The 24,458-nt window shown below is 35.8% G+C and overlaps 1 protein-coding gene across 1 annotated transcript in view; it reads right to left on the bottom strand.

Moving 5' to 3' along the window:
* Positions 1 to 2,727: 2,727 nt before the first annotated feature.
* The window catches only part of rims2b (regulating synaptic membrane exocytosis 2b), a gene marked incomplete at its 3' end in the record, with an annotated part of 82,198 nt that continues 60,467 nt past the window's right edge, over positions 2,728 to 24,458 (bottom strand). The window contains 2 exon segments of the mRNA XM_029736191.1: positions 2,728 to 2,881; positions 8,680 to 8,851. Of these exon segments, the coding sequence (XP_029592051.1) occupies positions 2,728 to 2,881; positions 8,680 to 8,851 (326 nt within the window).

Raw genomic sequence — 24,458 nt, 5'->3', positions numbered from 1 at the left:
ATTGGTGCTGACTGTATAGACAACCACTATAGTCTGTTGGTGCTGTATAGACAACCACTATAGTCTATTGGTGTTGTACTGTATAGACACAAACTATCGTCTATTGGTACTGTACTGTATAGACAACCACTATAGTCTATTGGTGCTGTACTGTATAGACAACCACTATAGTCTGTTGGTGCTGTATAAGACAACCAACTATAGTCTATTGGTGTTGTCAGCTGATGACAACCACTTTGGTGACGTACGGTAAGACAACCACTATAGTCTATTGGTAGCTTGTATCTGTATAGACAACCACTATAAGTCTATTCGGTAGAGTACTGTATAGACAACCACTACTAGTCTATTGGTACTAGTACTGTATAGACAACCACGATAGTCTAATTGGGGTACTGTATAGACAACCACTATAGTCTGGTTGGTGCTGTATAGACACCACTATAGTCTTGTTGGTACTGTATAGACAACATATAGTCTGTTGGGTGCTGTACTGTATAGCACCACTATAGACTGTTGGTAACTGTACTGTATAGACAACCACTATAGTCTATTGGTACTGTAATAGACAACCACTATAGTCTGTTGGTGCTGTAGAGACAACCACTATAGTCTATTGGTACTGTATAGACCAACCATCTATAGTCTGTTGGTGCTGTATAGACAACCACTATAGTCTATTGGTACTGTATAGACAACCACTATAGTCTATTGGTACTGTACTGTATAGACAACCACTATAGTCTATTGGTGCTGTATAGACAACCACTATAGTCTGTTGGTGCTGTACTGTATAGACAACCACTATAGTCTATTGGTGCTGTACTGTATAGACAACCACTATAGTCTGTTGGTGCTGTATAGACAACCACTATAGTCTATTGGTGCTGTACTGTATAGACAACCACTATAGTCTATTGGTGCTGTATAGACAACCACTATAGTCTATTGGTACTGTACTGTATAGACAACCACTATAGTCTATTGGTACTGTACTGTATAGACAACCACTATAGTCTATTGGTGCTGTACTGTATAGACAACCACTATAGTCTATTGGTACTGTACTGTATAGGCAACCACTGTAGTCTGTTGGTACTGTATAGGCAACCACTATAGTCTGTTGGTACTGGATAGACAACCACTATAGTCTGTTGGTGCTGTATAGACAACCACTATAGTCTGTTGGTACTGTATAGACAACCACTATAGTCTATTGGTACTGTACTGTATAGACAACCACTATAGAATGTTGGTGCTGTATAGACAACCACTATAGTCTGTTGGTGCTGTATAGACAACCACTATAGTCTGTTGGTGCTGTATAGACAACCACTATAGTCTATTGGTGCTGTATAGACAACCACTATAGTCTGTTGGTACTGTATAGACAACCACTATAGTCTATTGGTACTGTATAGACAACAACTATAGTTTGTTGGTGCTGTATAGACAACCACTATAGTCTGTTGGTACTGTATAGACAACCACTATAGTCTGTTGGTGCTGTATAGACAACCACTATAGACTGTTGGTACTGTATAGACAACCACTCTAGTCTATTGGTACTGTATAGACAACCACTATAGTCTATTGGTACTGTATAGACAACCACTATAGTCTATTGGTGCTGTATAGACAACCACTATAGTCTGTTGGTGCTGTATAGACAACCACTATAGTCTATTGGTGCTGTACTGTATAGACAACCACTATCGTCTATTGGTACTGTACTGTATAGACACCCACTATAGTCTATTGGTGCTGTATAGACAACCACTATAGTCTATTGGTACTGTACTGTATAGACAACCACTATAGTCTATTGGTGCTGTACTGTATAGACAACCACTATAGTCTATTGGTACTGTACTGTATAGACAACCACTGTAGTCTAATGGTACTGTACTGTATAGGCAACCACTGTAGTCTGTTGGTACTGGATAGACAACCACTATAGTCTGTTGGTACTGGATAGACAACCACTATAGTCTGTTGGTGCTGTATAGACAACCACTGTAGTATGTTGGTACTGTATAGACAACCACTATAGTCTGTTGGTACTGTATAGACAACCACTATAGTCTATTGGTACTGTACTGTATAGACAACCACTATAGTCTATTGGTACTGTACTGTATAGACAACCACTATAGTCTGCTGGTACTGTATAGACAACCACTATAGTCTGTTGGTACTGTATAGACAACCACTATAGTCTGTTGGTACTGTAGAGACAACCACTATAGTCTATTGGTACTGTACTGTAGAGACAACCACTATAGTCTGTTGGTACTGGATAGACAACCACTATAGTCTATTGGTGCTGTATAGACAACCACTATAGTCTGTTGGTACTGTATAGACATCCACAACTTTTAGAGACATGGTTAGGTGTGGCGCTGGTAGAGACATGGTTAGGTGTGGAGCTGGTAGAGACATGGTTAGGTGTGGTGTTGGTAGAGACATGGTTAGGTGTGGTGCTGGTAGAGACATGGTTAGGTGTGGTGCTGGTGGAGACATGGTTAGGTGTATGGAATAGTGGAGACATTGTTAGGTGTGGTGCTAGTGGGGACATTGTTATTTGTATGGAATAGTGGAGACATGGTTAGGTTTGTGGTGCAGGTGGAGACATGGTTAGGTGTGGTGCTGGTGGGGACATGGTTAGGTGTATGGAATAGTGAAGACATGGATAGGTGTGTGGTGCAGGTGCTGGTGGAGACCTACTCTGTAACCTTCTAGTGGGGCTCTCTCCCGGCAGTAGTTTCCTCTGCGTGTAGGGTGAGGGGTTGGACATTGCCAAGAAGGATACATCGTGGGTTTGCAACTTGTACCAGTGGGCTGTGTCGTCCATCAAGGCTGTCTCCAGGTGTATGAGGATCTGACAACACAATACATGTATTCACTGACTTAGCAGAAGAGATAACAGACCATGTAAAACATGTGATCCAAACAGAAAGTTGGGCTGATGCTCTCTTCAGCCAAAGATCGAAGTTAAAGAGTTACAATTATCAAATTGTAGAAGGAGAGAAATCAAATTCCAAATACAACATCTAACCTACATTCTAAATCTACAAAGACTATTTCTGTGTCATTTGTAAAAGTGAGAACATCCTAGTGTAGATGCTTGAATCATGATCAGACGATGTATTAGTTCTGTTGTGTTATTCATGTTACATTACGTTATGTTACATTATGTAACATTGTTATGTTAAATTAAGTTACATAATGTTATCTTACATTATGTTGTGTTACATGATGTTATGGTATGTTACATTATGTTACGTTAGGTTATATTACATTATGTTATACTATGTTACGTTATGTTACATTAGATTGTGTTATGTTATGCAATGTTATGTTACATTATGTTATGTTGTGTTACATTATGTCATGTGGCATTGTTATATTATGGTATGTTACATTATGTTATGTTACATTACATTATTTTATGTTACATTACATTATGTTATGTTACATTACATTATTTTATGTTACATTACATTATGTTATGTTACATTTTATTGTGTTATTTTACATTATGTTATGTTACGTTACATTATATTATGTCATGTTATATTATGTTATGTAGATTCTTATGTTATAATATGTTACATTGTGTTACATGATGTTATGATATGTTACGTTATGTTCTAGATGTTATGGCATGTTACATTATGTTAAATTATGTTGTTACATTATGTTATGTTACATTGGTTATGTTACGTTTTGTAACGTTACATTATGTTATGTTATTTTTTGTTATTTTATATTACATTATGGTACATTATGTAATGTTACATTCTGTTATGGTACATTGTTATGTTATGTTACATGATGTTACATTATGTTACATGATGTTATGGTATGTTACATTATGTTATGTTGCATTATGTTATGTTAAATTACGTTACATGAAATTATGTAAAGTTGCATTATTTAATGTTGTGTTATATTATGTTACATTATGTTATGTTATCTAAAGTTATGTTACATTATGTTATGTTATCTAAAGTTATGTTACATTATGTTATGTTATGTTACATTATGTTAAATTATATTATGTTGCATGACGTTAAAGTATGTTACAATATGTACATTTATGTTATGGTAAGTTTTGTTACATTAGGTTATGTTATGTTATATTGTTATGTTATAATATGGTGCATTATGTTATGTTACATTGTGCTATGTTACATTATGTTGCATGATGTTATGATATGTTATGTTACCTGATGTTATGGTATGTTACACTATGTTATGTTAAATGACATAATATTACGTTATGTGAAATTATGTAAAGTTACATTATTTAATGTTATATGCTACATTATGTTATGTTGTTACATTCTGTTATGTTATGCTATGTTATGTTACATTCTGTTATGTTATTATTTTATGCTGTGTTACATTATGTTATGTTACATTATGTTATGTTACATTCTGTTATGTTATGCTATGTTATGTTACATTCTGTTATGTTACATTATGTTATGTTATATTATTTTATGCTGTGTTACATTATGTTATGTTACGTTATGTTACATGCTACATTATGTTATGTTGTTACATTCAGTTATGTTATGCTATGTTATGTTACATTATGTTATGTTATTATTTCATGCTGTGTTACATTATGTTATGTTACATTGTTATGTTGTTACATTATGTTATGTTACATTATGTTATGTTATGTTATGTTACATGCTACATTATGTTATGTTGTTACATTATGTTATGTTACGTTATGTTATGTTACATGCTACATTATGTTATGTTGTTACATTCAGTTATGTTATGCTATGTTATGTTACATTATGTTATGTTATTATTTCATGCTGTGTTACATTATGTTATGTTACATTGTTATGTTGTTACATTATGTTATGTTACATTATGTTATGTTATGTTACATGCTACATTATGTTATGTTGTTACATTGTTATGTTACATTATGTTATGTTACATGCTACATTATGTTATGTTGTTACATTCAGTTATGTTATGCTATGTTATGTTACATTATGTTATTTTATATTATTTCATGCTGTGTTACATTATGTTATGTTACATTATGTTATGTTACGTTATGTTACATGCTACATTATGTTATGTTGTTACATTCTGTTATGTTATGCTATGTTATGTTACATTATGTTATGTTACATTATGTTATGTTATGTTACATTCTGTTATGTTACACTATGTTATGTTATGTTGTGTTACATTCTGTTATGTTACATTATGTTATGTTAAACTATTATGTTACATTATGTTATGTTACACTATGTTATGTTACATTCTGTTATGTTACGCTATGTACGTAACATTATTTTATGTTACATTATTTTATGTTATGCTGTGTTACATTATGTTATGTTACATTATGTTACGTTACATTGTTGATTGGAAACCCAAATTGGTCTACATGCACAAGTTCTGGCCTGGTTTAGATCTTATCTGTCGGAAAGATATCAGTTTGTCTCTGTGAATGGTTTGTCCTCTGACAAATCAACTGTAAATTTCGGTGTTCCTCAAGGTTCCGTTTTAGGACCACTATTGTTTTCACTATATATTTTACCTCTTGGGGATGTCATTCGAAAACATAATGTGAAATTTCACTGCTATGCGGATGACACACAGCTGTACATTTCAATGAAACATGGTGAAGCCCCAAAATTGCCCTCACTAGAAGCCTGTGTCTCAGACATAAGGAAGTGGATGGCTGCAAACTTTCTACTTTTAAACTCGGACAAAAACAGAGATGCTTGTTCTAGGTCCCAAGAAACAAAGAGATCTTCTGTTGAATCTAACAATTAATCTGGATGGTTGTACAGTCGTCTCAAATAAAACTGTGAAGGACCTCGGTGTTACTCTGGACCCTGATCTCTCTTTTGAAGAACATATCAAGACTGTTTCAATGACAGCTTTTTTCCATTTACGTAACATTGCAAAAATGAGAAACTTTCTGTCCAAAAATGACGCAGAAAAATTCATCCATGCCTTTGTTACTTCTAAGTTGGACTACTGCAATGCTCTACTTTCCGGCTACCCGGATAAAGCACTAAATAAACTTAAGTTAGTGCTAAATACGGCTGCTAGAATCCTGACTAGAAACAAAAGATTTGTTCATATTACTCCAGTGCTAGCCTCCCTACACTGACTTCCTGTTAAGGCAAGGGCTGATTTCAAGGTTTTACTGTTAACCTGCAAAGCATTACATGGGCTTGCTCCTACCTATCTTTCCGATTTGGTCCTGCCGTACATACCTACACGTACGCTACGGTCACAAGACGCGGGCCTCCTAATTGTTCCTAGAATTTGAAAGCAAACAGCTGGAGGCAGGGCTTTCTCTAATAGAGCTCCATTTTTATGGAATAGTCTGCCTACCCATGTGAGAGACGCAGACTCAGTCTCAACCTTTAAGTCTTTACTGAAGACACATCTCTTCAGTAGGTCCTATGATTAAGTGTAGTCTGGCCCAGGGGTGTGAAGGTGAAGGGAAAGGCTGGAGCAACGAACCGCCCTTGCTGTCTCTGCCTGGCCGGTTTCCCCTCTTTCCACTGGGATTCTCTGCCTCTAACCCTACTACAGGGGCTGAGTCACTGGCTTACTGGTGTTCTTCCATGCCGTCCCTGGGAGGGGTGCGTCACTTGAGTGGGTTGAGTCACTGACGTGGTCTTCCTGTCTGGGTTGGCGCCCCCCCTTGTGTTGTGCCGTGGCGGAGATCTTTGTGGGCCATACTCGGCCTTGTCTCGGGATGGTAGGTTGGTGGTTGGAGATATCCCTCCAGTGGTGTGGGGGCTGTGCTTTGGCAAAGTGGGTGGGGTTATATCATGCCTGTTTGGCCCTGTCCGGGGGTTTCATTGGATGGGGCCACAGTGTCTCCTGACCCCTCCTGTCTCAACCTCCAGTATTTATGTTGCAGTAGTTTATGTGTCGGGGGGCTAGGGTCAGTCTGTCTCATCTGGAGTATTTCTCTTGTCTTTTCCGGTGTCCTGTGTGAATTTAAATAGGCTCTCTCTAATTCTCTCTTTCTCTCTTTCTTTCTCTCTCTCGGAGGACCTGAGCCCTAGGACCATGCCTCAGGACTACCTGGCTTGATGACTCCTTGCTGTCCCCAGTTCACCTAACCGTGCTGCTGCTCCAGTTCCAACTGTTCTGCCTGCGGCTATGGAACCCTGACCTGTTCACCGGACGTGCTACCTGTCCCAGACCTGTTGTCCCAGACCTGCTGGAACCCTGACCTATTCACCGGACGTACTACCTGTCCCAGACCTGCTGTTTTCAACTCTCTAGAGACAGCAGGAGCGGTAGAGATACTCTCAAAGATCGGCTATGAAAAAGCCAACTGACACTTACTCTTGTGTTACTGACTTGTTGCACCCTCGACAACTACTATGATTATTATTATTTGACCATGCTGGTCATTTATGAACATTTAAACATCTTGGCCATGTGCTGTTATAATCTCCACCCGGCACAGCCAGAAGAGGACTGGCCACCCCTCATAGCCTGGTTCCTCTCTTGGTTTCTTTCTAGGTTTTGGCCTTTCTAGGGAGTTTTTCCTAGCCACCGTGCTTCTACACCTGCATTGCTTGCTGTTTGGGGTTTTGGGTTTCTGTACAGCACTTTGAGATATCAGCTGATGTAAGAAGGGCTATATAAATACATTTGATTTGATTTGATATATTATGCTGTGTTATATTATGCTGTGTTATATTATGTTATGTTATGTTATGTTGTGTTATGTTATGCTGTGTTATATTATGTTGTGTTATATTATACTGTGTTATATTATGTTGTGTTATATTATGCTGTGTTATGTTATGCTGTGTTATGTTGTGTTATATTTTGCTGTGTTATATTATGCTGTGTTATGTTATGCTGTGTTATGTTATGCTGTGTTATATTATGCTGTGTTATATTATGTTGTGTTATGTTATGCTGTGTTATGTTATGCTGTGTTATGTTATGCTGTGTTATATTATGCTGTGTTATATTATGCTGTGTTATATTTTGCTGTGTTATATTTTGCTGTGTTATATTATGTTGTGTTATGTTATGCTGTGTTATATTATGCTGTGTTATGTTATGCTGTGTTATGTTGTGTTATGTTATGCTGTGTTATATTATGCTGTGTTATATTATACTGTGTTATATTATGCTGTGTTATATTTTGCTGTGTTATATTATGTTGTGTTATATTATACTGTGTTATGTTATGCTGTGTTATGTTATGCTGTGTTAAATTATGTTGTGTTATATTATGCTGTGCCGTGTTGTATTATGCCGTGTTGTATTATGCCGTGTTGTATTATGCCGTGTTGTATTATGCCGTGTTGTATTATGCCGTGTTGTATTATGCCGTGTTGTATTATGTTGTGTTGTATTATGTTGTGTTGTTTTATATTGTGTTTTTTAATGTTGTGTTATATCATGCTGTTATATTATGCTGTGTTATATTATGCTGTGTTATCTTATGCTGTGTTATATTATACTGTGTTATATTGTGTTGTTTTATATTGTGTTGTGTAATGTTGTGTTATATCATGCTGTTATATTATGCTGTGTTATATTATACTGTGTTATATTATGTTGTGTTCTTTTATATTGTGTTATGTTCTGTTGTGTAATGTTGTGTTATGTTGTATTACGATAATGTGTAATGTATCATACCCCTCCCATGAATTCACTCTCCTCCTCTCTGACCCTGGCCTGGTCCCACAGAGTGATCTCCAGCATGCGCTCTCTAAACTCCCTCCAGTGGACAGGCATGTACATGAAGGTCTGGTTCCATTTAGGCTCCATGGACTTCTTCACCGTTTTCGTTCTCCTTTTGCTTTTATCACTAAAAGGAAGAATACCATATCCTTTAAAATGATGGTTTAGGGCAGTAACACAACGTTGGTATAAGACAGGCAGTAATACAACCATGGTATAAGACAGTAATACAACCATGGTATAAGACAGGCAGCAATACAACCATGGTATAAGACAGGCAGTAATACAACCATGGTATAAGACAGGCAGTAATACAACCATGGTATAAGACAGACAGTAATACAACCATGGTATAAGACAGGCAGCAATACAACCATGGTATAAGACAGGCAGCAATACAACCATGGTATAAGACAGGCAGCAATACAACCATGGTATAAGACAGTAATACAACCATGGTATAAGACAGGCAGCAATACAACCATGGTATAAGACAGGCAGCAATACAACCATGGTATAAGACAGGCAGTAATACAACCATGGTATAAGACAGGCAGTAATACAACCATGGTATAAGACAGACAGTAATACAACCATGGTATAAGACAGACAGTAATACAACCACGGTATAAGACAGTAATACAACCATGGTATAAGACAGACAGTAAAACAACCATGGTATAAGACAGGCAGTAATACAACCACGGTATAAGACAGACAGTAATACAACCACGGTATAAGACAGACAGTAATACAACCATGGTATAAGACAGACAGTAATACAACCATGGTATAAGACAGACAGTAATACAACCATGGTATAAGACAGACAGTAATACAACCATGGTATAAGACAGACAGTAATACAACCATGGTATAAGACAGGCAGTAATACAACCATGGTATTAGACAGACAGTAATACAACCATGGTATAAGACAGTAATACAACCATGGTATAAGACAGTAATACAACCATGGTATAAGACAGTAATACAACCATGGTATAAGACAGACAGTAATACAACCATGGTATTAGACAGACAGTAATACAACCATGGTATAAGACAGACAGTAATACAACCATGGTATAAGACAGACAGTAATACAACCATGGTATAAGACAGACAGTAATACAACCATGGTATAAGACAGTAATACAACCACGGTATAAGACAGTAATACAACCATGGTATAAGACAGACAGTAATACAACCATGGTATAAGACAGACAGTAATACAACCATGGTATAAGACAGACAGTAATACAACCATGGTATAAGACAGGCAGTAATACAACCATGGTATAAGACAGGCAGTAATACAACCATGGTATAAGACAGACAGTAATACAACCATGGTATAAGACAGACAGTAATACAACCATGGTATAAGACAATAATACAACCATGGTATAAGACAGACAGTAATACAACCATGGTATAAGACAGACAGTAATACAACCATGGTATAAGACAGGCAGTAATACAACCATGGTATTAGACAGACAGTAATACAACCATGGTATAAGACAGTAATACAACCATGGTATAAGACAGTAATACAACCATGGTATAAGACAGTAATACAACCATGGTATTAGACAGTAATACAAACATGGTATAAGACAGACAGTAATACAACCATGGTATAAGACAGACAGTAATACAACCATGGTATAAGACAGACAGTAATACAACCATGGTATAAGACAGTAATACAACCACGGTATAAGACAGTAATACAACCACGGTATAAGACAGTAATACAACCATGGTATAAGACAGACAGTAATACAACCATGGTATAAGACAGACAGTAATACAACCACGGTATAAGACAGTAATACAACCATGGTATAAGACAGACAGTAAAACAACCATGGTATAAGACAGGCAGTAATACAACCACGGTATAAGACAGACAGTAATACAACCACGGTATAAGACAGACAGTAATACAACCATGGTATAAGACAGACAGTAATACAACCATGGTATAAGACAGACAGTAATACAACCATGGTATAAGACAGACAGTAATACAACCATGGTATAAGACAGACAGTAATACAACCATGGTATAAGACAGACAGTAATACAACCATGGTATAAGACAGACAGTAATACAACCATGGTATAAGACAGGCAGTAATACAACCATGGTATTAGACAGACAGTAATACAACCATGGTATAAGACAGTAATACAACCATGGTATAAGACAGTAATACAACCATGGTATAAGACAGTAATACAACCATGGTATAAGACAGACAGTAATACAACCATGGTATTAGACAGACAGTAATACAACCATGGTATAAGACAGACAGTAATACAACCATGGTATAAGACAGACAGTAATACAACCATGGTATAAGACAGACAGTAATACAACCATGGTATAAGACAGTAATACAACCACGGTATAAGACAGTAATACAACCATGGTATAAGACAGACAGTAATACAACCATGGTATAAGACAGACAGTAATACAACCATGGTATAAGACAGACAGTAATACAACCATGGTATAAGACAGGCAGTAATACAACCATGGTATTAGACAGACAGTAATACAACCATGGTATAAGACAGTAATACAACCATGGTATAAGACAGTAATACAACCATGGTATAAGACAGTAATACAACCATGGTATAAGACAGACAGTAATACAACCATGGTATTAGACAGTAATACAAACATGGTATAAGACAGACAGTAATACAACCATGGTATAAGACAGACAGTAATACAACCATGGTATAAGACAGACAGTAATACAACCATGGTATAAGACAGTAATACAACCACGGTATAAGACAGTAATACAACCATGGTATAAGACAGACAGTAATACAACCATGGTATAAGACAGACAGTAATACAACCATGGTATAAGACAGGCAGTAATACAACCATGGTATTAGACAGTAATACAACCATGGTATAAGACAGACAGTAATACAACCATGGTATAAGACAGTAATACAACCATGGTATAAGACAGTAATATAACCATGGTATAAGACAGGCAGTAATACAACCATGGTATAAGACAGACAGTAATACAACCATGGTATAAGACATTAATACAACCATGGTATAAGACATTAATACAACCATGGTATAAGACAGACAGTAATACAACCATGGTATAAGACAGACAGTAATACAACCATGGTATAAGACAGTAATATAACCATGGTATAAGACAGTAATATAACCATGGTATAAGTCAGACAGTAATACAACCATGGTATAAGACAGTAATACAACCATGGTATAAGACAGTAATACAACCACGGTATAAGACAGGCAGTAATACAACCATGGTATAAGACAGGCAGTAATACAAACATGGTATAAGACAGTAATACAACCATGGTATAAGACAGTAATACAACCATGGTATAAGACAGTAATACAACCATGGTATAAGACAGTAATACAACCATAGTATAAGACAGGCAGTAATACAACCATGGTATAAGACAGAGAGTAATACAACCATGGTATAAGACAGACAGTAATACAACCATGGTATATGACAGACAGTAATACAACCATGGTATAAGACAGTAATATAACCATGGTATAAGACAGGCAGTAAAACAACCATGGTATAATACAGACAGTAATACAACCATGGTATAAGACAGTAATACAATCATGGTATAAGACAGTAATACAACCATGGTATAAGACAGTAATACAATCATGGTATAAGACAGTAATACAATCATGGTATAAGACAGTAATACAACCATGGTATAAGACAGACAGTAATACAATCATGGTATAAGACAGGCAGTAATACAACCATGGTATAAGACAGTAATACAACCATGGTATAAGACAGTAATACAACCATGGTATAAGCCAGGCAGTAATACAACCATGGTATAAGCCAGGCAGTAATACAACCATGGTATAAGACAGTAATACAACCATGGTATAAGACAGTAATACAACCATGGTATAAACAGTAATACAACCATGGTATAAGACAGACAGTAATACAACCATGGTATAAGACAGTAATACAACCATGGTATAAGACAGACAGTAATACAACCATGGTATAAGACAGACAGTAATACAACCATGGTATAAGACAGTAATACAACCATGGTATAAGACAGACAGTAATACAACCATGGTATTAGACAGACAGTAATACAACCATGGTATAAGACAGACAGTAATACAACCATGGTATAAGACAGACAGTAATACAACCATGGTATAAGACAGACAGTAATACAACCATGGTATAAGACAGTAATACAACCATGGTATAAGACAGTAATACAACCACGGTATAAGACAGTAATACAACCATGGTATAAGACAGACAGTAATACAACCATGGTATAAGACAGACAGTAATACAACCATGGTATAAGACAGGCAGTAATACAACCATGGTATTAGACAGACAGTAATACAACCATGGTATAAGACAGTAATACAACCATGGTATAAGACAGACAGTAATACAACCATGGTATAAGACAGACAGTAATACAACCATGGTATAAGACAGACAGTAATACAACCATGGTATTAGACAGACAGTAATACAACCATGGTATAAGACAGACAGTAATACAACCATGGTATAAGACAGTAATATAACCATGGTATAAGACAGTAATACAACCATGGTATAAGACAGGCAGTAATACAACCATGGTATAAGACAGGCAGTAATACAACCATGGTATAAGACAGACAGTAATACAACCATGGTATAAGACAGACAGTAATACAACCATGGTATAAGACATTAATACAACCATGGTATAAGACAGACAGTAATACAACCATGGTATAAGACAGATAGTAATACAACCATGGTATAAGACAGTAATATAACCATGGTATAAGACAGTAATATAACCATGGTATAAGTCAGACAGTAATACAACCATGGTATAAGACAGTAATACAACCATGGTATAAGACAGTAATACAACCACGGTATAAGACAGGCAGTAATACAACCATGGTATAAGACAGGCAGTAATACAACCATGGTATAAGACAGTAATACAACCATGGTATAAGACAGTAATACAACCATGGTATAAGACAGTAATACAACCATAGTATAAGACAGGCAGTAATACAACCATGGTATAAGACAGAGAGTAATACAACCATGGTATAAGACAGACAGTAAAACAACCATGGTATAATACAGACAGTAATACAACCATGGTATAAGACAGTAATACAATCATGGTATAAGACAGTAATACAATCATGGTATAAGACAGTAATACAATCATGGTATAAGACAGTAATACAATCATGGTATAAGACAGTAATACAACCATGGTATAAGACAGACAGTAATACAATCATGGTATAAGACAGGCAGTAATACAACCATGGTATAAGACAGTAATACAACCATGGTATAAGACAGTAATACAACCATGGTATAAGCCAGGCAGTAATACAACCATGGTATAAGCCAGGCAGTAATACAACCATGGTATAAGACAGTAATACAACCATGGTATAAGACAGACAGTAATACAACCATGGTATAAGACAGTAATACAACCATGGTATAAGACAGACAGTAATACAACCATGGTATAAGACAGACAGTAATACAACCATGGTATAAGACAGTAATACAACCATGGTATAAGACAGACAGTAATACAACCATGGTATGAGCCAGGCAGTAATACAACCATGGTATAAGACAGTAATACAACCATGGTATAAGACAGTAATACAACCATGGTATAAACAGTAATACAACCATGGTATAAGACAGACAGTAATACAACCATGGTATAAGACAGTAATACAACCATGGTATAAGACAGACAGTAATACAACCATGGTATAAGACAGTAATACAACCATGGTATAAGACAGTAATATAACCATGGTATAAGACAGTAATATAACCATGGTATAAGTCAGACAGTAATACAACCATGGTATAAGACAGTAATACAACCATGGTATAAGACAGTAATACAACCATGGTATAAGACAGACAGTAATACAACCATGGTATAAGACAGGCAGTAATACAACCATGGTATAAGAGAGTAATACAACCATGGTATAAGAGAGTAATACAACCATGGTATAAGACAGGCAGTAATACAACCATGGTATAAGACAGGCAGTAATACAACCATGGTATAAGACAGTAATACAACCATGGTATAAGACAGACAGTAATACAACCATGGTATAAGACAGACAGTAATACAACCTTGGTATAAGACAGACAGTAATACAACCATGGTATAAGACAGTAATATAACCATGGTATAAGACAGGCAGTAATACAACCATGGTATAATACAGACAGTAATACAACCATGGTATAAGACAGGCAGCAATACAATCATGGTATAAGACAGTAATACAACCATGGTATAAGACAGTAATACAACCATGGTATAAGACAGTAATACAACCATGGTATAAGACAGACAGTAATACAACCATGGTATTAGACAGACAGTAATACAACCATGGTATAAGACAGACAGTAATACAACCATGGTATAAGACAGACAGTAATACAACCATGGTATAAGACAGACAGTAATACAACCACGGTATAAGACAGTAATACAACCACGGTATAAGACAGTAATACAACCATGGTATAAGACAGACAGTAATACAACCATGGTATAAGACAGGCAGTAATACAACCATGGTATAAGACAGACAGTAATACAACCATGGTATAAGACAATAATACAACCATGGTATAAGACAGACAGTAATACAACCATGGTATAAGACAGACAGTAATACAACCATGGTATAAGACAGGCAGTAATACAACCATGGTATTAGACAGACAGTAATACAACCATGGTATAAGACAGTAATACAACCATGGTATAAGACAGTAATACAACCATGGTATAAGACAGTAATACAACCATGGTATAAGACAGTAATACAACCATGGTATAAGACAGTAATACAACCATGGTATAAGACAGTAATACAACCATGGTATAAGACAGACAGTAATACAACCATGGTATAAGACAGACAGTAATACAACCATGGTATTAGACAGACAGTAATACAACCATGGTATAAGACAGACAGTAATACAACCATGGTATAAGACAGTAATACAACCATGGTATAAGACAGTAATACAATCATGGTATAAGACAGTAATACAACCATGGTATAAGACAGACAGTAATACAATCATGGTATAAGACAGGCAGTAATACAACCATGGTATAAGACAGTAATACAACCATGGTATAAGCCAGGCAGTAATACAACCATGGTATAAGACAGTAATACAACCATGGTATAAACAGTAATACAACCATGGTATAAGACAGACAGTAATACAACCATGGTATAAGACAGTAATACAACCATGGTATAAGACAGACAGTAATACAACCATGGTATTAGACAGACAGTAATACAACCATGGTATAAGACAGACAGTAATACAACCATGGTATAAGACAGTAATACAACCATGGTATAAGACAGTAATACAATCATGGTATAAGACAGTAATACAACCATGGTATAAGACAGACAGTAATACAATCATGGTATAAGACAGGCAGTAATACAACCATGGTATAAGACAGTAATACAACCATGGTATAAGCCAGGCAGTAATACAACCATGGTATAAGACAGTAATACAACCATGGTATAAGACAGTAATACAACCATGGTATAAACAGTAATACAACCATGGTATAAGACAGACAGTAATACAACCATGGTATAAGACAGTAATACAACCATGGTATAAGACAGACAGTAATACAACCATGGTATAAGACAGACAGTAATACAACCATGGTATAAGACAGTAATACAACCATGGTATAAGACAGTAATACAACCATGGTATAAGACAGGCAGTAATACAATCATGGTATAAGACAGTAATACAACCATGGTATAAGACAGGCAGTAATACAATCATGGTATAAGACAGGCAGTAATACAACCATGGTATAAGACAGGCAGTAATACAACCATGGTATAAGACAGACAGTAATGCAACCATGGTATGAGACAGGCAGTAATGCAACCATGGTATAAGACAGACAGTAATACAACCATGGTATAAGACAGACAGTAATACAACCATGGTATAAGACAGTAATATAACCATGGTATAAGTCAGACAGTAATACAACCATGGTATAAGACAGTAATACAACCATGGTATAAGACAGTAATACAACCACGGTATAAGACAGGCAGTAATACAACCATGGTATAAGACAGGCAGTAATACAAACATGGTATAAGACAGGCAGTAATACAAACATGGTATAAGACAGTAATACAACCATGGTATAAGACAGTAATACAACCATGGTATAAGACAGTAATACAACCATAGTATAAGACAGGCAGTAATACAACCATGGTATAAGACAGAGAGTAATACAACCATGGTATAAGACAGACAGTAATACAACCATGGTATAAGACAGACAGTAATACAACCATGGTATAAGAGAGTAATATAACCATGGTATAAGACAGGCAGTAAAACAACCATGGTATAATACAGACAGTAATACAACCATGGTATAAGACAGTAATACAATCATGGTATAAGACAGTAATACAACCATGGTATAAGACAGTAATACAATCATGGTATAAGACAGTAATACAATCATGGTGTAAGACAGTAATACAACCATGGTATAAGACAGACAGTAATACAATCATGGTATAAGACAGGCAGTAATACAACCATGGTATAAGACAGTAATACAACCATGGTATAAGACAGTAATACAACCATGGTATAAGCCAGGCAGTAATACAACCATGGTATAAGCCAGGCAGTAATACAACCATGGTATAAGACAGTAATACAACCATGGTATAAGACAGTAATACAACCATGGTATAAGACAGTAATACAACCATGGTATAAGACAGACAGTAATACAACCATGGTATAAGACAGACAGTAATACAACCATGGTATAAGACAGACAGTAATACAACCATGGTATAAGACAGTAATACAACCATGGTATAAGACAGGCAGTAATACAACCATGGTATAAGACAGACAGTAATACAACCATGGTATAAGACAGTAATATAACCATGGTATAAGACAGGCAGTAATACAACCATGGTATAATACAGGCAGTAATACAACCATGGTATAAGACAGTAATACAATCATGGTATAAGACAGTAATACAACCATGGTATAAGACAGTAATACAATCATGGTATAAGACAGTAATACAACCATGGTATAAGACAGACAGTAATACAATCATGGTATAAGACAGGCAGTAATACAACCATGGTATAAGACAGTAATACAACCATGGTATAAGCCAGGCAGTAATACAACCATGGTATAAGACAGTAATACAACCATGGTATAAGACAGTAATACAACCATGGTATAAACAGTAATACAACCATGGTATAAGACAGACAGTAATACAACCATGGTATAAGACAGTAATACAACCATGGTATAAGACAGACAGTAATACAACCATGGTATAAGACAGACAGTAATACAACCATGGTATAAGACAGTAATACAACCATGGTATAAGACAGGCAGTAATACAATCATGGTATAAGACAGTAATACAACCATGGTATAAGACAGGCAGTAATACAATCATGGTATAAGACAGGCAGTAATACAACCATGGTATAAGACAGGCAGTAATACAACCATGGTATAAGACAGACAGTAATACAACCATGGTATAAGACAGACAGTAATACAACCATGGTATAAGACAGTAATATAACCATGGTATAAGACAGGCAGTAAAACAACCATGGTATAATACAGACAGTAATACAACCATGGTATAAGACAGTAATACAATCATGGTATAAGACAGTAATACAACCATGGTATAAGACAGTAATACAATCATGGTATAAGACAGTAATACAATCATGGTATAAGACAGTAATACAACCATGGTATAAGACAGACAGTAATACAATCATGGTATAAGACAGGCAGTAATACAACCATGGTATAAGACAGTAATACAACCATGGTATAAGCCAGGCAGTAATACAACCATGGTATAAGCCAGGCAGTAATACAACCATGGTATAAGACAGTAATACAACCATGGTATAAGACAGTAATACAACCATGGTATAAACAGTAATACAACCATGGTATAAGACAGACAGTAATACAACCATGGTATAAGACAGTAATACAACCATGGTATAAGACAGACAGTAATACAACCATGGTATAAGACAGACAGTAATACAACCATGGTATAAGACAGTAATACAACCATGGTATAAGACAGGCAGTAATACAACCATGGTATAAGACAGTAATATAACCATGGTATAAGACAGGCAGTAATACAACCATGGTATAATACAGGCAGTAATACAACCATGGTATAAGACAGTAATACAATCATGGTATAAGACAGTAATACAACCATGGTATAAGACAGTAATACAATCATGGTATAAGACAGTAATACAACCATGGTATAAGACAGACAGTAATACAATCATGGTATAAGACAGGCAGTAATACAACCATGGTATAAGACAGTAATACAACCATGGTATAAGCCAGGCAGTAATACAACCATGGTATAAGACAGTAATATAACCATGGTATAAGACAGGCAGTAAAACAACCATGGTATAATACAGACAGTAATACAACCATGGTATAAGACAGTAATACAATCATGGTATAAGACAGTAATACAACCATGGTATAAGACAGTAATACAATCATGGTATAAGACAGTAATACAATCATGGTATAAGACAGTAATACAACCATGGTATAAGACAGACAGTAATACAATCATGGTATAAGACAGGCAGTAATACAACCATGGTATAAGACAGTAATACAACCATGGTATAAGCCAGGCAGTAATACAACCATGGTATAAGCCAGGCAGTAATACAACCATGGTATAAGCCAGTAATACAACCATGGTATAAGACAGTAATACAACCATGGTATAAACAGTAATACAACCATGGTATAAGACAGACAGTAATACAACCATGGTATAAGACAGTAATACAACCATGGTATAAGACAGACAGTAATACAACCATGGTATAAGACAGACAGTAATACAACCATGGTATAAGACAGTAATACAACCATGGTGTAAGACAGGCAGTAATACAACCATGGTATAAGACAGACAGTAATACAACCATGGTATAAGACAGTAATATAACCATGGTATAAGACAGGCAGTAATACAACCATGGTATAATACAGGCAGTAATACAACCATGGTATAAGACAGTAATACAATCATGGTATAAGACAGTAATACAACCATGGTATAAGACAGTAATACAATCATGGTATAAGACAGTAATACAACCATGGTATAAGACAGACAGTAATACAATCATGGTATAAGACAGGCAGTAATACAACCATGGTATAAGACAGTAATACAACCATGGTATAAGCCAGGCAGTAATACAACCATGGTATAAGACAGTAATACAACCATGGTATAAGACAGTAATACAACCATGGTATAAACAGTAATACAACCATGGTATAAACAGTAATACAACCATGGTATAAGACAGACAGTAATACAACCATGGTATAAGACAGTAATACAACCATGGTATAAGACAGACAGTAATACAACCATGGTATAAGACAGACAGTAATACAACCATGGTATAAGAAAGTAATACAACCATGGTATAAGACAGGCAGTAATACAACCATGGTATAAGACAGACAGTAATACAACCATGGTATAAGACAGACAGTAATGCAACCATGGTAGGAGACAGGCAGTAATGCAACCATGGTATGAGACAGGCAGTAATACAACCATGGTATAAGACAGACAGTAATACAACCATGGTATAAGACAGGAATACAACCATGGTATAAGACAGTAATACAACCATGGTATAAGACAGACAGTAATACAACCATGGTATAAGACAGACAGTAATACAACCATGGTATAAGACAGACAGTAATACAACCATGGTATAAGACAGTAATACAACCATGGTATTAGACAGACAGTAATACAACCATGGTATTAGACAGACAGTAATACAACCATGGTATAAGACAGACAGTAATACAACCATGGTATAAGACAGACAGTAATACAACCATGGTATAAGACAGGCAGCAATACAACCATGGTATAAGACAGACAGTAATACAACCATGGTATAAGACAGACAGTAATACAACCATGGTATAAGACAGTAATACAACCATGGTTATATTACTGTCTTATAACATGGTTGTATTACAGTAATACAACCATGGTATAAGACAGTAATACAACCATGGTATAAGACAGACAGTAATACAACCATGGTATAAGACAGACAGTAATACAACCATGGTATAAGACAGACAGTAATACAACCATGGTATAAGACAGTAATACAACCATGGTATAAGACAGACAATAATACAACCATGGTATAAGACAGACAATAATACAACCATGGTATAAGACAGCAATACAACCATGGTATAAGACAGACAGCAATACAACCATGGTATAAGACAGACAGTAATGCAACCATGGTTAAAGACAGTAATACAACCATGTTATAAGACAGTAATATAACCATGGTATAAGACAGTAATACAACCATGGTATAAGACAGGCAGTAATACAACCATGGTATAAGACAGACAGTAATACAACCATGGTATGAGCCAGGCAGTAATAAAACCATGGTATAAGACAGTAATACAACCATGGTATAAGACAGACAGTAATACAACCATGGTATAAGCCAGGCAGTAATACAACCATGGTATAAGACAGTAATACAACCATGGTATAAGACAGTAATACAACCATAGTATAAGACAGTAATACGACCATGGTATAAGACAGGCAGTAATACAACCATGGTATAATACAGGCAGTAATACAACCATGGTATAAGACAGTAATACAATCATGGTATAAGACAGTAATACAACCATGGTATAAGACAGTAATACAACCATGGTATAAGACAGACAGTAATACAATCATGGTATAAGACAGGCAGTAATACAACCATGGTATAAGACAGTAATACAACCATGGTATAAGCCAGGCAGTAATACAACCATGGTATAAGACAGTAATACAACCATGGTATAAGACAGTAATACAACCATGGTATAAACAGTAATACAACCATGGTATAAACAGTAATACAACCATGGTATAAGACAGACAGTAATACAACCATGGTATAAGACAGTAATACAACCATGGTATAAGACAGACAGTAATACAACCATGGTATAAGACAGACAGTAATACAACCATGGTATAAGACAGTAATACAACCATGGTATAAGACAGGCAGTAATACAACCATGGTATAAGACAGACAGTAATACAACCATGGTATAAGACAGACAGTAATGCAACCATGGTAGGAGACAGGCAGTAATGCAACCATGGTATGAGACAGGCAGTAATACAACCATGGTATAAGACAGACAGTAATACAACCATGGTATAAGACAGGAATACAACCATGGTATAAGACAGTAATACAACCATGGTATAAGACAGACAGTAATACAACCATGGTATAAGACAGACAGTAATACAACCATGGTATAAGACAGACAGTAATACAACCATGGTATAAGACAGTAATACAACCATGGTATTAGACAGACAGTAATACAACCATGGTATTAGACAGACAGTAATACAACCATGGTATTAGACAGACAGTAATACAACCATGGTATAAGACAGACAGTAATACAACCATGGTATAAGACAGACAGTAATACAACCATGGTATAAGACAGGCAGCAATACAACCATGGTATAAGACAGACAGTAATACAACCATGGTATAAGACAGTAATACAACCATGGTTATATTACTGTCTTATAACATGGTTGTATTACAGTAATACAACCATGGTATAAGACAGTAATACAACCATGGTATAAGACAGACAGTAATACAACCATGGTATAAGACAGACAGTAATACAACCATGGTATGAGACAGACAGTAATACAACCATGGTATAAGACAGACAATAATACAACCATGGTATAAGACAGACAATAATACAACCATGGTATAAGACAGCAATACAACCATGGTATAAGACAGACAGCAATACAACCATGGTATAAGACAGACAGTAATGCAACCATGGTTAAAGACAGTAATACAACCATGTTATAAGACAGTAATATAACCATGGTATAAGACAGTAATACAACCATGGTATAAGACAGGCAGTAATACAACCATGGTATAAGACAGACAGTAATACAACCATGGTATGAGCCAGGCAGTAATAAAACCATGGTATAAGACAGACAGTAATACAACCATGGTATAAGCCAGGCAGTAATACAACCATGGTATAAGACAGTAATACAACCATGGTATAAGACAGTAATACAACCATAGTATAAGACAGTAATACGACCATGGTATTAGACAGACAGTAATACAACCATGGTATAAGACAGTAATACAACCATGGTATAAGAGAGTAATACAACCATGGTATAAACAGTAATACAACCATGGTATAAGACAGACAGTAATACAACCATGGTATAAGACAGTAATACAACCATGGTATAAGACAGACAGTAATACAACCATGGTATAAGACAGTAATACAACCATGGTATAAGACAGTAATATAACCATGGTATAAGACAGTAATATAACCATGGTATAAGTCAGACAGTAATACAACCATGGTATAAGAGAGTAATACAACCATGGTATAAGAGAGTAATACAACCATGGTATAAGACAGTAATACAACCATGGTATAAACAGTAATACAACCATGGTATAAGACAGACAGTAATACAACCATGGTATAAGACAGTAATACAACCATGGTATAAGACAGACAGTAATACAACCATGGTATAAGACAGTAATACAACCATGGTATAAGACAGTAATATAACCATGGTATAAGACAGTAATATAACCATGGTATAAGAGAGTAATACAACCATGGTATAAGAGAGTAATACAACCATGGTATAAGACAGGCAGTAATACAACCATGGTATAAGACAGGCAGTAATACAACCATGGTATAAGACAGACAGTAATACAACCATGGTATAAGACAGGCAGTAATACAACCATGGTATAAGACAGTAATACAACCATGGTATAAGACAGTAATATAACCATGGTATAAGACAGGCAGTAATACAACCATGGTATAATACAGACAGTAATACAACCATGGTATAAGACAGGCAGCAATACAATCATGGTATAAGACAGACAGTAATACAACCATGGTATAAGCCAGGCAGTAATACAACCATGGTATAAGACAGTAATACAACCATGGTATAAGACAGTAATACAACCATGGTATAAACAGTAATACAACCATGGTATAAGACAGACAGTAATACAACCATGGTATAAGACAGTAATACAACCATGGTATAAGACAGACAGTAATACAACCATGGTATAAGACAGTAATACAACCATGGTATAAGACAGACAGTAATACAACCATGGTATAAGACAGACAGTAATACAACCATGGTATAAGACAGACAGTAATACAACCATGGTATAAGACAGGCAGTAATACAACCATGGTATAATACAGGCAGTAATACAACCATGGTATAATACAGACAGTAATACAACCATGGTATAAGACAGG

This window comes from Salmo trutta, chromosome 36, assembly GCF_901001165.1.
Source record: "Salmo trutta chromosome 36, fSalTru1.1, whole genome shotgun sequence".
NCBI classification, from domain to species: Eukaryota; Metazoa; Chordata; class Actinopteri; order Salmoniformes; family Salmonidae; genus Salmo; species Salmo trutta.
This window is presented reverse-complemented; position numbering and strand designations above follow the sequence as displayed.